Consider the following 16,715-nt stretch of genomic DNA (forward strand, 5'->3'; position numbering starts at 1 on the left):
ACTTGGAAAAAAAATCTTTTTTGTCCATTTATCAGCTACTGCACCACTTTGTAAGTACCTTGCAGTCTCTTTATTTTTAAGTCTTTTTTTCTCATTACATCTCTTAAGACATCCAGAATCAACGGCAGTTTAAGTAGTGTTGCACTGACATTAAGACATGAGAGAATTCTCAACCTTGGAAAAATGTGTTCTTTTTTTCCTTAACTACACAGCTCAATACTTAATGAGCACAGGAGAACTACTTACTCGTAAAGTGCAAATTCCTCTTGTCACTGAGAAGCCATTTTCTTCCTCATTCTTGGTACTGATGCAAATGAGTGTATTTTCCATCCCTCAACCACTATCATGTCAACTGAGTTCTGATAATTCTATATTCTTCATAACAGACCTTCCACATTTGCACGTAAGACTCTATCAAAGTCAACCACATAGAGAAGCATCTTCCTACTTCTGCATTTTCCCTGGTGGACAACTGGCCAGTGCCACAGGAAGGCGCAAGAAATGATAGAATTCTTCACATCCAGATTCCAGGTTCTGCATGCTGGTGCTGTACACCACAGGGTACCAAAAAACCAATCCAAACAAAAAAAAACCCTCAGATCACACTACACTTAATAGCCACCGAGGGTTATCTTCCCTTCATGTTTTTCCGACATCACATCATTCTGGCATGATTACTGCATGTTGCACTTCTGGCTCCCAAGCTCTCAGAGGAGTTGTCTATGTACTCTCCCTGTAGAAGTGACCCCCATACCTCCTGTGGGGTAACAGTGAGCACATGGGCACTCACTGCACTGGTAGGTAGTAGAGATAATGCTCTGTAAACTCTGTAATTTAACCCATGGTAATTGCCGATATAGCCAGATGTTTAACTTCACAGCCATTAAAAGCCATCATTGATCACTCTGGTTTTGATTATGTAGTTATATAAGACTCTGCATTTAACAACTATCTCAAGTAAGGAACAGATCATCTCAATTATCTACAAAGTAAAAATAAAGGAAACTATTTTATAATTCTAAAAACTGACACGGTCCCATTTCTAACTGACACTTAAACATTCAGTCTCTGATGACACAATATTTGCTCTACACTTGACATACATGCTTGTGAAGAATTGTGCAATGTAAATGCTCTCTGAGCTGACGCGACAGTTCACACAAACTGTGAAATAAATATTTCAGGTCTAAACTGTTTCAGTTTCCTAGATAAGAGACAGGTTAGGTTTCTGGGTGAAGTTTGCAGTTTATGTCTTTGCTTTAAAAAAGAAATGAAAAACCCCAAATCTTTGTATTTCCTCAGTGACGCTTATTTTCCATATTTCAAATCTCAAACGGTATATAGCCTGCTCCAGTTGACTTCCCTGTTCTGCCACTTGGGTAGGACACATAAAGGAAGTCTCAGAAAAAGACAATATGAATACATATGATTTTGTTAATACTCTCCAGCAATAAAAGAGAAGCTTTGTTTTCAAAAAGAAAGACTAAATCCAAGAGTTTCAATCGAATATAAAATGAAAAAAAATGAGGGGGACATTGCCAAGAAACACTATATGAAATTAAAAAACCATAACAGAAATGTTAATTAATTCTTCTGCTCAAGTAATAACGAACTAAATTAAAGCTGATGTGGTCAATTTTTATCATGGCAAAAAGCAGTTTCTGATAGGTGTAATCAATGCCTGAGGATTTCAAGCACCCAGTTTTATTGACTGACTCCCTCCTTCTGCTTTATAATGAGGAAAAGGTGAGCTTGACTCATGTTCCTGAGAATATTTACTTACCAAAACCTAATACTGAAGATGGTTTTCAGCGAGGGTACAGAGAAATAGCAAACTTCCCTTCAGAGCTGAAGGAATGTCTGGACTTCTCATCATGGTTTCTACTGCAAAACATTTCTCCTCTCCTCCCGCACACTGAGGAACAAGTTTATAAATGTTCACTCTCAGAGCTACTAGCCTGAAAAAAAATATAATTGCAAATGCTTTTACAGGTTTAACCCATCTACCTCCCAACCTCCAGAGTGAAGGGAGGGAAAAGTCTCAATTCCCCTTGCCCACATTAATCACACTCAGAAGAGCAGTCAAGTTTCCCTTGGACTAAAAATATTTCATGATTATCATGTGCACCCACCTTCAAATTAAGGAAATAGACTGTTCAGTGCAAGTGAGAACGCCAGGTTTCTCAATGTAAAGTATCATAATGTTTTTATCAGTACAATTATATTTTTTTAAACTTCAAGTTGAGAAACTTGTATATAAAACATTTTTCCACTTTGATATTTAGTCTCAATTCCAGGGGTTTGAGACATTTTCCTTTTGAGAAATTCAACTAGATCTGCAATCATACGTTTCTCTTGGGCTGTGGTCACCCCAAGCCATTTTCTGGAGGCAATATCTTTTACTGCCAGAGGATTCAAAGAACTTGAAAATTGTCAGCAGTTATCATAAGATAATTGCTTTAATTAGCTCTAGCATTCAACAAACAAAAGACGCTCTTGTCAGAATAAAGCAGTCATAGAAGCATAGAATATCCTGAGTTGGAAGGGATCATTAGAGTCACTCAAGTCCAGCTCCTGGGCCTGCAGAAAACAGCTCCAAGAGTCACATCATGTGCACAAAAATGCAGTAATTTCACGACTCTAAGGCGCACCCTTTTGACTAAAATTTTGGCCTGAACCCGTAAGTGTGCCTTACAGTCCGGTGCGCCTTATATAATGGACAAAGTTCGGAAATTTGCCAACCCGGCAGTGTGAGCTGCGAGCTGCAGGGGGAGCTGGCAGGGCTGCGGCTGCCGGGTACAGGTGGGCCCACGGTGCCGCTCCTGCTGGGTGCGGGCAGGCCCGGGGGCCCATGGCTGCCGGGTGGAGGCGGGGCCTCGGCCAGCAACTGTGCGGGGGAGTTGGGGGTGGATCCTCGTTGCAAAAAAAAAAGTGCGCCTTATAGTCCAGCGCGCCTTATATATCGGCAAAAGTTTGGAAATTTGCCGATTCCTGGAAGTGCACCTTATAATCCGGTGCGCCTTATGGTCGTGAAATTACTGTACTGTTCAAACACTCATTGAACCCTGTGAGGCTGGTGCTGTGACCACTTCTCTGAGGAGTCTGTTCTAGTGCCCAACCACCCTCTGAGTGGAGAACCTTTTTATAATACCCAACCTAAACCTCCCGTGACACAAGTTCAGGCCGTTCCCTTGGGTCCTGTCACTGGTCACCACAGAGATCAATGTCTGCCCTTCCTCTTCCTGTAAAAAGGAAGCTGTAACTGCAATGAGGTCTCCCCTCAGTCTCCTCAAGGCCCTTCACCATATCTTTGCTGCCCTCCTTTGGATGCTGTCTCATAGCTTTGCATCTTTCTTTTACTCTAGCACCCAAAACTGCCCCCAGCACTCGAGGTGAGGCTGCCCCAGCTCAGAGCAGAGCAGGACAATCCCCTCCCTTGCCTGGCTGGGGATGCTGTCCCTGATGCCCTCCAGGACAGGGCTGGCCCTCCTGGCTGCCAGGGCACTGCTGACTCACATTCAACCGGCCATCGACCAGGACCCCAGGTCCTTCTCCCCAGTGCTGCTTTCCTGTATGTAATTTCCCAGTCCATCCATACATCCAAGGTTGCCCCACCCTAGAGTGCAACCTAGCACTTGTCTTTGTTAAAATTCATACAGTTGGTGATTGCCCAGTCCTCTGATTTGTTGAGGTTTCTCTGGAGAGCCTGTCTGCCTTCAAGTGAGTTAACAGCTTCTCACAATCTGGTATCACCAGCAAACAATGTCTTTAACAGCAAAAAATTAAGACTGTCATATAAATGTGAACATTGTCCTTTCCCATTTTAAATGGTTCCCCTCCTGCTGTTTCTGCCACCTTCCTCAGTTCCATTCTCCTTGCAGCGAATTGCTCTAATTGCATTCATCAAAAAAACCTGCCAAACGGTGTTGAAGGGTCTTGCAAACACTCATTCATTCAATCTTCCAATTAAATAGGATCAGCTTTCTAGTTCTAGCAGCGATCTGCTATTCTCAAAGATCCTCTTACAGGTTACTTAGCCTTCTCTTCTTTTGACTAGACAGCTCCAGTTTCTAGAAAAGAACAGCAAGGCTTTTGTGGGAAAAATAAGAAGGTTTTTGACAATTTCTTTATCTTTCTTGGAGCTGCAGTTTGTTATTTTTTAAATGCACTGGTCAAGGTGATATTTTGGAAAGTCAGAGTAGTACTTTATATATCTTGTGGACAATCTCATTAACACACTCAAGTACGATATTTGCCTCCACTGCAAAAGCATCCCATGACCACTTCATATTCAGTTTATGGCCTGCTTCAGAATCCAAATAGTTTTTTGAAAGACTGAAACAATCAATTATTCCCTGGTCTTGATTTGGACAGCTGATATTAAAAATAGTAGATGATGTTCAGTATAGTTTATCACTGCATTAATTTTAATTCTGCTCTCAGAGAGATAGTCCCTCTCTCTTTGGTCTCATTTCCAAATTTAATAAATACACTTTAGGCGGGCTGCTAATAAAAGTTTTGATTAGTTATGGGTACAGACAAACTTTGACAAATCCATTCCAGTAAATCACACTTTTAAGATAAACTTCTCACATCTATTCTCTGCAAACGTTTCCAAACAGTTCTGTAGTCACCTGTCATTAATTTCATCAGAACTGTATTTCTTTGTTCACTAAACAGTCAAAAGACTAGGTCTTGATAGTGTTTTGTCATGATGAAGAACAGATTTTATTTTTTGCTATTTAAGAAAACAGCCAAGTCAACACAAGTCTCAACACTGTGGCAAAAGCAACAGAAGGAAGCAAACCTGCTGGTCTGGCTTATTCTAACTAGAACCAGAACAGGCTGGCATTCATTGTCCATACAAAGGTTCACCAGCCTATCTATGCCAGCAAAAATTAAAGAGTTACAACAAGTATTCAGTGTAAACACCATCTTAACATGTTTTGTTTAACTTTTGTGTTGTAATAGAAATGAAAGAGTAACAGAAGTACTAATTTGCAAATACCACTTGCTACTCGCATTCGATTTTCTAAATATATATAAAGAAAGTAAGGAAGAAACAGTTGAGTATTGTCCAAGCTTTTTACACCACTACTCAGGGGATCATAAACCTGGATCTGAAAGCAGATAAAGTTTTAATCCCCCTTCCCCCTCCCCACTTAACAGTTAAACAAAATTGGCCCTATACAAGTCAGCATACGGCCACCAGCACAGTCTATCAGGTACTGTTTTCCATCTTTTACAGTTTCTAGAGCCTGAATACATGTTCTTTAAATCAACACCAATGAAGAAGTAAAACAGTAAGTTTTATGTCATCAGGTTTAAGAATTATTGTCAGAACTTTTCCAGTGTCTTCAATTAAATAGCTAGAAAAACTTCTGAAAGGAAAAACAAAATTGTTATTCTTCATCCTGAGAAGTACACATAGCTACTCTATGTGTTATTCTACACTATCTGATTTATCAGATCCTAGGAGAATACAAGGAAAATGAAGGAAAGAAAAAACAACCCCACAAAGTCTTTTGTACTTTTCTTTTTAACTAATGGAAAAACCACTTCTCAGTTTCAGATTGCTGAAAAGATCTTCCTTCAAATTAAAACAAAACTCTCTCCTTTCTTCATGAGGCTTACGCTGGTGGTTCCAAACCATTTGCAACTCTCCACTCACAAATTAAAATTAATCTAATAAATCCAAACAGCTACCTTCCTGCTGTCGTGGTAACATAGCAATAATAAGCATTGAGCAAAAGCTTTCACTGAAGTCTCATGCAAGTTCTCTTGCTTGTAGTTCTGCACCCAGGCACAAGGAGGAGTAACAACAATGGGACCTGCCACCTGTCTGGCACACCTCTTGGCCCCGTGAGAAGAAACAAAAAAATGGCTGAACACAAAGTCAATCTGATATGTTCTGGTATTTAGCAATCCAGGCCTCAGTATAATCTGAGAAGTGAAAAGTACCCTCTCTTTTTCTACTAATATAAAAACTCCTGATCCTTTGCCTTTGCAAACTGAAAAGCTATGTGCTTTATCTGAAGCTTTATACCAAGACAGAGCATTTTAGTGTCTCTCAGTGGATGGATTTTCTTCCTAATATGAGCTCAGGTTGCAAAGCCCAAACTGGACATTTACTTCAATGTTTACTTTGTAAATGATCTATAACAGAAACCAAGTGGGAGCTCAAAACCTTCTATATACAAGTCATCACTGTGCACAAGAAACATTATCCTGTCCTACAGGGTAACAGACAAACTTGCCACAAGCTAAGGGATTACTGCTTAGATCAAATTAAAGAGCATACAGCTCTACTGAAAATGTTTCACATATTAGTCGACAATCAAACTGTAAGAAAATATCAAGCAATGTTCCAGGGAATCTGCCCTTTGTCCAGTACAACTATTTTTTTTCTACAGATAACCTGAACTGTGGAAGAGTCATTTTCAGTTTCTTATAAGTGATCTGAGAATGATGCCAAACCAGGGAATGGTGGGAGGAAGATGCTGCAAGAAATAGCAGTATTAGAATTCAATATGATTCAAGGGAGTGTACTGTAAAAAAGAGAAATATAAATATCAGTATTTCCACAGAAGTAATGAATAGCACAAATACAAGTAAAAAACTAGCAACTCAGGAAGCATATAACACAGAAATAGGCAGTTGGGGGTCATAAAGGAATGAAAGTCAGTGCCATGCCAATTACCAAAAAACAAAACAAGCACACAAACAAAAGAACAAAACCAACAAAAAAGCCAAGACCCAAAACCAAAAAAAAAAAATCAAACCCCCATCAAACAAGATAAGTAGTATAAATAAGAGTTTACTACAACGGCAATAAAATCTATTTTATTATCCTTGACAAAGCTGTTGAAACAATCTGTCCATTTTTGGGCTTTGTTCTTTTTAACTGAGACATCTCTCCTGTAACTGGGATACAGACACACAAAGCATGTCCAGAAAGGTGTCTATAAAGAAACACTTAACTATGACAGTTTTTTTCTAAGCTAAAGGATAAAACATTGGTAAGTAAAGGAATGGTTTTCAAATATTTAAGAATTTATGCTACGGAAAAAAACCTCAGTTTTTATTAATTGCTCCATTTCCAGAAGCCACAGAACAGCTCAAGCTGCCACCAAGATCAACTCTTTCACAGTCAATTCCCTTTTCTCTTTTTTGTTTTATGGGCTCAAGAGAATTTAAATTTAACAGTATCATATCTACTGTTCATTGCTCAGTCTTTGCAACATTCACCTGCAGGAGTTACAAACCGGCACACAAGATTATTTTTTGGTTTTCTGAACTCATTCCCTTCCTAACAGCAAGACCACTGATACACCCTCTTCCTATTTAAATCTCAACAGCATTTTGTTTTATTCTGCTGTACAGATTTCAGAGTACGTCTTGGATGCCAACTGTATGCAGGAATTCTGAATAACCAACATTTCTCCTCTTTTTACTATTTATTTTCCTCAGGGACTGAAATAGTTTAGCTCCTCATTTCATGACTTTTGTGAGTTCAGACAGCCCAACAAAAACTCAATGTTCATGAGTAATAGGAATTTTAGAGTCTTAAACACATTTAAAACAAGTTTCACAGGGGTCAAGTCTGTCACAGGAGATTAAGAATTGAAAATTAAGCACCAGAGATCTGCATTTAGAGATCAAACACTATTATATGTACAAGTCAAACCAAACCCCTGAAAATTAAACTTGCGTTACACTCACTACATTTATTCAGATTAGTTTCAAAAGCATGGAAAATTACTTCATATGTTTATTTGCAAACAGCTTCAGTATTTGAGAAAAAAAAAAAATTGTTGAAAATACTTCAAAAAAGGATCACCTAATAACAAAACACTTCATAAGCTATTTCCTTGGTAAGCTGGAACACTAAGAAGGTATTTTTTTAAGAAAGCAATAAATTATTAATATGCTGTAGGACAAATGTTAAATATTGGCAAAAAAGAAAACAATTAAGCTTTGTATCATAAATAATTGCAAGTAAAAGCATGCAATTGTGTGTTTCAAATACATTATTTACCTGCAACACCATTCAATTCGGCCTTCCCCTTCACAAGTTTTTGCCCAGTGATTATCTGCAAGGTTTTTCATTGCCACAGCATATTCACACAGAGTTTCCTCATCCTCACAGTGCTCACGCCAGATCTTATCAAAGTCTCCCACTAAAAAAAAACAAAAACCAAAAAATTCCACATCAGATACAAAGTCTCTCGTTATCTCCATGGCAAAATCCCCATCCAGTTAAAAAGTTACATAACGCACCAAGAGATTACTTACACATAACAAAAACAAGTTCTTTCTCTAGTCACAAACACAAAATTCCAAGTTTTGGAGCAGGAAGGGGCTCTCGGGTACTTGAGAAACTAGAAGTATCAGCACACAGATTTTGTTCCATTTGTTCTGTGAAATTAAAGTCCCTGGGAACTTGCTTTCAGATTTCTGTGCATGTGCATTAACACGACAAACATTTAGAAATAAAAGATTTAAAGGTTTCTACTAGCATTCACATCCATGGCAAATACTGTGATGGTATTACATAAAAAAGCCATGAAAGTTAAACACACAATATAGATTTTTTTGTGTATACTGAAAAAGAAAAAGGAATTCAAACTCTCATTGATTGCTGTCTAATCTAGCCAGGCTCAGTAAATTAGCTTCTAGGGATGGTACTGAAGAATCAAACTAACTATGATCAGGAAATCTCAGACAAACTCCTTTGCTGATCTCTAGGTACAGATTTATTTCCATGCTCCTCACCTCACTGAAGTCTTGCAGGTTAAGTTCTAGCACTTCTAAGTAATTAAACATGGTGATTTTCCTTCTTTGCTCCTAAGTATCCACTTCTCCTAGCCTGCTTTACATAACGTACTGCTGAACAAAAACAAGATAAATGCTAGTCATGGCTAGCCCCAATTCCTATACAGCATGCAAATCCTCGGCAAACGTTTCTGAAAGGATATTTGTGCCCTAAGATGCTTTCCTGGTACGGTGTTCACTAATTTATTTTGTGTTTCTTAATCACAAATGTAGGCATATGTCAAGAATATATGTTGATCTGCAGAATAAAAAAATATGTACTGATATTTTAACTTACAAGCTAATACAGTTAAATATAACTTTACAAGAATACAGCAATATTTTAAGCTTTAACTCAGACAAACAACAGATCTTTCGCAACATGGTTTCATCTTGTTGCATCTTTATATGAGAAGGAAATACTTTAAAAGTTTATCAACCATAAGCTAGCAGTTAATGTCTGTTAAAGCCTGAAAGTAGCTTACAGTATGACCTGTCCTCACACCAGTAAGAGATTTCTGTTCTAACACACTTATGGCAATTTCTTTGATGTACTTTGTTTTAATTAGCAGTAAATCAAGGATTTTTTCCAGTGACAACCTTTTTATTTTTTCCCTCCTGTGCAAAGCAGCAACAATCCTCACCTCATTTGTCCTCCACTTACAGAAAGACTGGCCCTGATGGACAAGTATAGATGTATACTTAAAAGATTTTAATCAACCACCCAGGTTACTCCCTACTTAGGTTTGGTTTAGGGATGTCATAGCAATTTTCAGAAATAAGCATCTAGCACACTTGTACAATCATCAAAGTGAGTCATGTTTAAAATTAGGTGTTTATACTCCCTTGTCTGAGATGGCAGCTGAGATGGAAGGGAGTGGCTCAAATTTAATGTTATCAAAATGGGGAAGCTGTGTAAGAAATGATGTATTCGACTTGCTGTTCAACAAGAATATGTGAGAAAGTTATTACACTGAACAAAAAACAAAAAAAAGGTGTAATACTGAACAGCATCCCTCATTATTTTCCAAATTATCCAAATTCAGAGGTATGCCTTATAATAAATGGTACCAGCAAGGTCACCAGCTGACCACCAGAGCAGAGAAAACACCCAAGTTGCAGGCAAGTCCTCACAGGGGTTTCTGCTAAAACCTGCAGGGCACTTTTCCAGAGCTTTCAGGAGAGCCTTCTGTAGAAACAAACACGCAGCATGGGACATACCCTACTGACAAAAGATAGCAGAAAACGGAATCAACAGTGGCCTACAAGAACAGGGGGATAAACAAACACATCTCCTAGCAATGAAAGCACTAGCAAAGTCTGAAGTAATTCTCAATAGCAAATTAATTATGGTGCAACTTAGACAAAGTGTTGTAGTTTCTCCAACTCTATACTCTGAATCTTATTGTACGGTTCAGACAACTGTGAAATGTTTCTATTGACTTGCAGTTGCTAAAGATTTGTTTGACTATGTGCCTGACCACAAAGACAAAAAGTAAATGAATGAACTGAAGGAAAATATCACAAATACAAAATCTGAAGTTTATTACTATTTTTTTATTTCACTACTTCATCTAGTCTATCCTGAAGCAATTATTCTATTTCCAAATACCCCTTTTCCTTAAAGCTTAAGAAATAAGACAGATGGGAAAGAAGAAATATGCAAAGACCAGATGTTCTCAACTAGCCTACCCTTAGTAACAGCAATGATGCATTCTAACACTGAATCCTGCTCTCATAGCTGCTGCTCTGATTTCCTTCTGAACCAGGCATAGATTTGCACCTCTTCCTGGAAGTCAGGTGAGGGTTAAAAGCATCTGCAGACAAGGGGTGTCAAATTGAGAGGTATAGCAACAGACCCAGAGGTGAGTACCAGCACACTGCACATGAACTTTGGGTTTACAACAGAGTTGCCTATAAAAGTAACAGCTTCTTGGCTCTGAGCTCACAAGAAAATAGAAGACTTATTATTATTATCAATTATACAGACCGAGGAGAGAGATGCAGAACAAAAGTGAAAAAATCATCACAAAGTAATTCCATCACACACATTAAATCAATTCTGTGAGCACTTTTGGTTTATTTTTATTTACCAATACAGGAATAGTCTACATGGGACAGATACAGCCCTGCTTTTGTATGAAGACCACTGAAACAGAGGAAGGAAAGAAGACAGATGAAACAAGGAGAGGACAGACTTCCACAAGACCACAACTGACAGAGTTGTGGAATACTCTGGCTGTTTCAAGAATATGAGACATTCAGAAAGAGTTGCTTAAAAAAAAGTTATTTCCTCATAAAATGCATAACTAAGTTTAAAGTTCATGAAGTTCATGCAGCTGGGCAAACTACAGGAAGAAAATTCGTGACAAACTCCACATTCAAAGATGAAATTTCTAACTCAGGAGTTCCTAGACCACAAAATCACTAGAAGACAGAATGGTAAGCAAGCACATGGGGACATTCCAGTAGCATTTTTCACTTATTCTTGTCGAGGCATCTGCTGCTGACCCACTGTCAATACTGATTTTGATATGATGCCCATTTTCTCTGCCTTTCCATGGATAGAAGCTCCAAACAACTGCAGATAATAAGTCATCTCAAGGCACTGGCACCATTGTGCAGGGCTTTTCAAAGGGTCTGGCGTCTAATTTCCTTTGAGCAAGTAGCAGGGCAGTGCATTGTCTTGCCGTGGTTTTTTCTCCCCCATACTTTAACATAGTATACTTTGAGAAGACACAAACAGGCACACCAGGTATAGGAACTTTAAATCCAGAATCATACTCCATTACTGAGTTGAAAATGCAAACAGTTCCTCTTGAGACAGTGACTACAAGAAGTCTTGTAGCACTCAATTTCAAACTGATATCCAGAACACAGAAAAGTGATGTATTAATTTTTTTCAATCAGTATATTATAATCCACTGGGTGCTAATTTTTAAGCAATACATTATAATCCAGGTGCAAATATGGCATTAACTCTGTACTCTAGAGCTAAACGTTTATTTATTAATCTATACATTTTTGTTATAAATTACTCACCAAGATCAGGTAGGTCAATCAATAAGGCAATTTATTAGTTCGTTGATAAGGAACAGGCAAGCCAGTGCTGGGGACGTGGGGAGTCTGCACTCTGCCAACACATCCGTCCTGCCCCTTTTATAGGCACTCTCTGGTGGGGCCATGTCATGCCTACTGTGCTGGGGTACAAGTCTGAGCAAGCCCAAACATGTTGGCTAGTGCTCAAGCAGCAGTGGCTACAAGCACCCACTGGGTCTGGACAAGGCTCAAACTTGTTGTCAGGTTACACTCCTAGCAAGCAGGTAACAGCAGTGACAAGTTGTTTCATGTTCGCATGAGCCCGGGTTTTCTGTACACATAAAAAGTGGATACAATTCACAATTATAGTGGCAAAAAACAAAAAGAAAAAATACATAACAGCAAAAGTCAGCAATTCCCAGTAGTGATTTAAACAAATATAATGAAATCATTATATTTTCCTTTGTCTCATATCCATGCTTCACTCTAAGTTCAGTATTCTTGTTTAAATTGATCTCATGGTGTATTTCCATAATGACATGAATCACTATGTAATACTTCACATTTTTACTTATATAGCAGACAGGCAGCAAAACAGGCAGGAAGATTTCATGACAAAACTAGTAGTTACTTGAGAAATAAGATACATAAAGTCTTGTATTAAGCAATCAGTAACACTGAAAATTAAATAGCAGCTTGTGGTAGGTTAATCAAATAGAATAGAAAGGAAAGTCTTGGATCTTTGATCACATCTTAAAGTTAATATTTGATTTTGTGTATTAAACTTACCATACTCATGACCATACCATAACATAAAGTTGAAGGCACTAAACACTTCTACAATACAATTATAGATTACCTTTTAAGTAATTTAAAACCTCTTGAGTGTTGAACCTTTGGAAATCTTCATAGGCCTAAGATCTCCATCAAGGAGCCAGATATGCCACTGTCCAGCTGAAAAGTGTGACCAGCAAAACTAGCTCATAATAGGAGTTTCACACACCTCTCAAACCACTATACTCATACCGTTTTAAAATTAATTAATGCTTGTTCTATTTTATTCAGAATTACCTAGAAAATAAAAACCTACTTTTCACCTTGAAGATTAACTATTCCTTTAAAAACAAAAAAGGTCAAAGCCCACTGCTTCCTAGAATTCTGTCACTGAACAAATGACTGATTGAGTTGTTGTTTGTAACACAGATTTTACAGTAACAAAAATCCAATACTATCACCTAGAACAGATGAATCCTAAGTAATTTCCACCCACATTAATATGGCCCACAGAATAGCCAAGTCATAACCCTGAACTCAACCACAGACTAATCAGCAGTTGCTGAATACTGTCACAGAGAGAACAGGTCAGGCACGTAGAAGTTATTTTTAAATGATCCTAATTACAAGATAATTTTAATTGTGGGTAACAGTAATAGGGACCAAATGTTAGCTGTAACATTCAACAACAAAAAACATTTTTTATAGAGAAGAATCATACAAAATTAGTAAGAACTCCTCTTGCTCTGCATTTATTTTACAAGTTCTTATCAGAGGTTCCCAGAACAGCCTGAGAATATCAGGTTTGTCATTCTTGATGAGACAAACCTACACCATAATTCTTCCAGCTAGTCTGTTATTAAGAAAAAAAAAATCCATCTTTCTTCCATCCCATTTAAAAAAAAAATTATTTTATTTTAAAAAGGCATTTATTTGTAGAGTGTTAAATTGAACTGCCATTTAAGTATGCTCAGGAATGCTTATAAAATAAACAAAAAAAATTAATTAGGCAGTTTTTCTTCAACTTCTGACAGAACAAATCATATCAATTGGTATTTTAAGAAAACACAACTCACACTGCGCATTTAAGTCTTCAGGTACATGTAATGCATCTTCAGATCATGTAAGTAACAGCTTCCTCCAAAAAATAGAAATAAAATACTACTACTACTAATAATAATAATACTAATTTTAAAAAGAAGAAAAAAACCAAAAAATCTAAACAAAACCCAACCACCAAAATAAAAACAAACAAAACCTCTAGAAAAATGGTAATTAGAGCTGCCATTATTGACTTCTGGGAAAGTAAAATTTTCTCAATTCAAGGTAGCTCTAATTGAAAAAACCACAATAAAAACACACAAAAAACAACAATAAAAAACCAACCCCCCCCAAACCGCCAAAAATGCCCCAACCCACCAAAACTCACCCTCAAGTGTTTGAGGGTTTGAAGTTTTCTACATACTGGTATAACTTAGTAATGTAGAAAAACAGATTCAATTCACTCCCTTTTCAATACCTTAATTTAACAACCTTCTTACTTTCTCCTCTACCAGAACTTTGATGGCTCTGGTAGAAGAGAAAATAACCTCAATATATTGACTAACAACAAAAGGCAAAATCAAAACTGACATGTTAATATCTGCACAGTATTAACACTACCTTAATAAAAATTAATAAATATTGCTCATTGTAAATAGAAAACCTAACCCCACAATTAACAAGTGTCCATGACAATGCTGGATAACTGCAGATGACCAGCTGCTGGCCATAGCAATGCCTAGCAAGACTTTTGAGGGTTTTTGTTTGTTGATGGCAATGTACTGCAGAATGAAAATAATTCATCTCATTTTCAGTCTCCTAAGATGATCTCTCACTTGCTGGGAACAGTATATTAGCTTCTATAACATGTTAAACAGTAAATGAGAAAAGTAGTCCTACACTGTTCACTAGGCTAAAGCTGAAATCAAATGCCTATGAATATCTGACAAAACTTCCCCATTAACATTGTCAGTTGAAATTTAGCTGTACTACTAATACATGGGTGCTGTGGCAATGATAAGAAAAATTAATTACATGAGAAATATCAGCAAATTTATGACATTCATAATTTTCATTGTATACAAGATAAACGTACTGAACATCTGTCTTACTAAAAGCATATTCAGCATACCTTGCAAACAACATTAGGTATTTTTGGCTTCTCTGTTTTCCAATTTTATGTGTCCATATACAGAACATGAACTTCAACTTGGACAAAGTTCAAGCAATCAGTTAATATTTTATTTGTCATGTCTGACTAGTATTTGCTTCACATTTCTCAGGAGTTACCTCAACTACTTCAGAATAAAATATTTTTTTAAAAATCAAGTGCAAGGAATGTAATTTTTGTTGTCTCAGTATCAATGTTTCTCCCTTCAACTTACACGGAAAGGATTCATTTCACCAAACGTGAATTTCTACATCTGACTTCTCAGGTAAACTTCCTATCCATCTGTTTACATGAAACAGACTCTGAGGGCCCAACTGACTGATATTTCAGCATCTACTGGGGGTCAGCTTAGATCACTCTGAAGAATAATTTGTGTCTCTGATCTACTGTAAATCTCTGATGGCTGTCACACAAACAGCATGTATGTGACAGTTTAAGCAATTACTGCCCCCAGGTGTTGGATCTACTCTGCTGGAAACTTCATTCCTCTCCTCTTTCCCAAAACTGACTTTCTGGGATGGACTATGTGCTGTACCCTAACCAATACAGAGATGAATATGTCAACAGAAATACTGATTTTTGTAATTTTTGCAAATGCAGGAGTAACACTTAAGAAATAGCTAATGCATGGATTTTATTATGCTGACCCTGTAACAGGAACACCATCTTCCCTGCCAGGGCAACAAAGGAGCAGGGAAAGTGACATAGACCTGTTTGTTCAGTGAGTGCAAGCCCAAGCAGTAGCCAGTATGTTTTCCAATTTACATGCTAACTAAATGATAGCAGCAATTAAATCCCCCCAAATGTAAATCTTATGTGATTTCTGATGAAAGCCTTGTTGCAAAACTGTGGTGTGCAAACTGTAAGGGCAATTATACCTTAAAGCTCATGTCAAACTAGCATTAATGTTCATTTTAATTAAACAAAATTTAGTTTCTATTACTGGAAAATTCAACAGTTAGTATTATAAAATGTCTTCCTCTTCCAAGAAATTAATGCAAGTGGTAAAATACAAATTAGTATCTTGAAAACTTAAGTATATTTCTACTGTAAACCAGTTATATTTAACAAAAAGAAGTAACAAATGTTAACTTATCATGTAGAGTTCAGTGACAAAGTTTTTCCTGTCCTGTGAAAAATGACACCATTTCAAAATGTTTCCTGTTTCACATCAGGAAGAACTAAGCTCTCATGGTTTTTCATTAAAAACAGGAGATTAAGAGACCATGAAACAACTGAATTCAGAACAATCCTTCTGTCTAAATGTTTACTTGGGTTACTTGTTATCATCAGGCAGGGTCCTGGAAAACATTTCATAAAATACCTTTGCAAATACCTCAGCAATTTTTCCACTTCTACTTATAACAGGATTTTAAGGAAAAAGTAAGTCATGTAAATAATCTTTCAGACTATACACAAAACCATCTATAACTGAGGGTCATGCTACAGAGAAAATGTTTACTTGATAAATACAGCTCTGCATGATTACAAAGGCAATAAACAACTGAGAAAAACAGGATGCCTCTGTATCAGAAGGGATTTTTATCCCAGTAAAAATTAAACCTATTTGGTTACTACAAGCAATTGGAAGCAAACAAACATACATCACACAGCAGATGTTCAATAGATCTTGTGTAGTTCCTTGGGAACCACTAAATCTGCTTTTACAGGTCTGTCTGTCAGGCTTGACACACATCAGCCTACATGCAATATTTGAAACATTCATGCCTATATGCAAACCGTGCTCCAGCCCATGGCTGCAAGTGCCCAAAAGATGCACAGAGGAAAGCTGGGTAAAACTTGGGGTCACCTGTGGTACCAAGCTGAAGAATGAACAGGAAGCGGCTAAATCAAACATTGTTTTTTCCCCATCTCC

The 16,715-nt window shown here is 37.4% G+C and overlaps 1 protein-coding gene across 2 annotated transcripts in view; it reads right to left on the bottom strand.

The window, feature by feature from the left end:
• BMT2 (base methyltransferase of 25S rRNA 2 homolog) overlaps positions 1 to 16,715 on the bottom strand; it is a 35,503-nt gene that overhangs the window by 15,051 nt on the left and 3,737 nt on the right. Inside the window, exons 1-2 of one of the 2 annotated variants that reach the window (XM_033058074.1) lie at positions 11,857 to 11,945; positions 8,039 to 8,180 (exon numbers count right to left, since the gene is read on the bottom strand). In XM_033058074.1, coding sequence (XP_032913965.1) covers positions 8,039 to 8,109 — 71 coding nt within the window. In that variant the 5' untranslated portion in view covers positions 8,110 to 8,180; positions 11,857 to 11,945. Of the gene's footprint in view, positions 1 to 8,038; positions 8,181 to 11,856; positions 11,946 to 16,715 lie in introns of those variants that run through there. The other variant, XM_033058073.1, reaches the window with a different exon arrangement.

This window comes from Catharus ustulatus, chromosome 4, assembly GCF_009819885.2.
Source record: "Catharus ustulatus isolate bCatUst1 chromosome 4, bCatUst1.pri.v2, whole genome shotgun sequence".
Taxonomy (NCBI): Eukaryota; Metazoa; Chordata; class Aves; order Passeriformes; family Turdidae; genus Catharus; species Catharus ustulatus.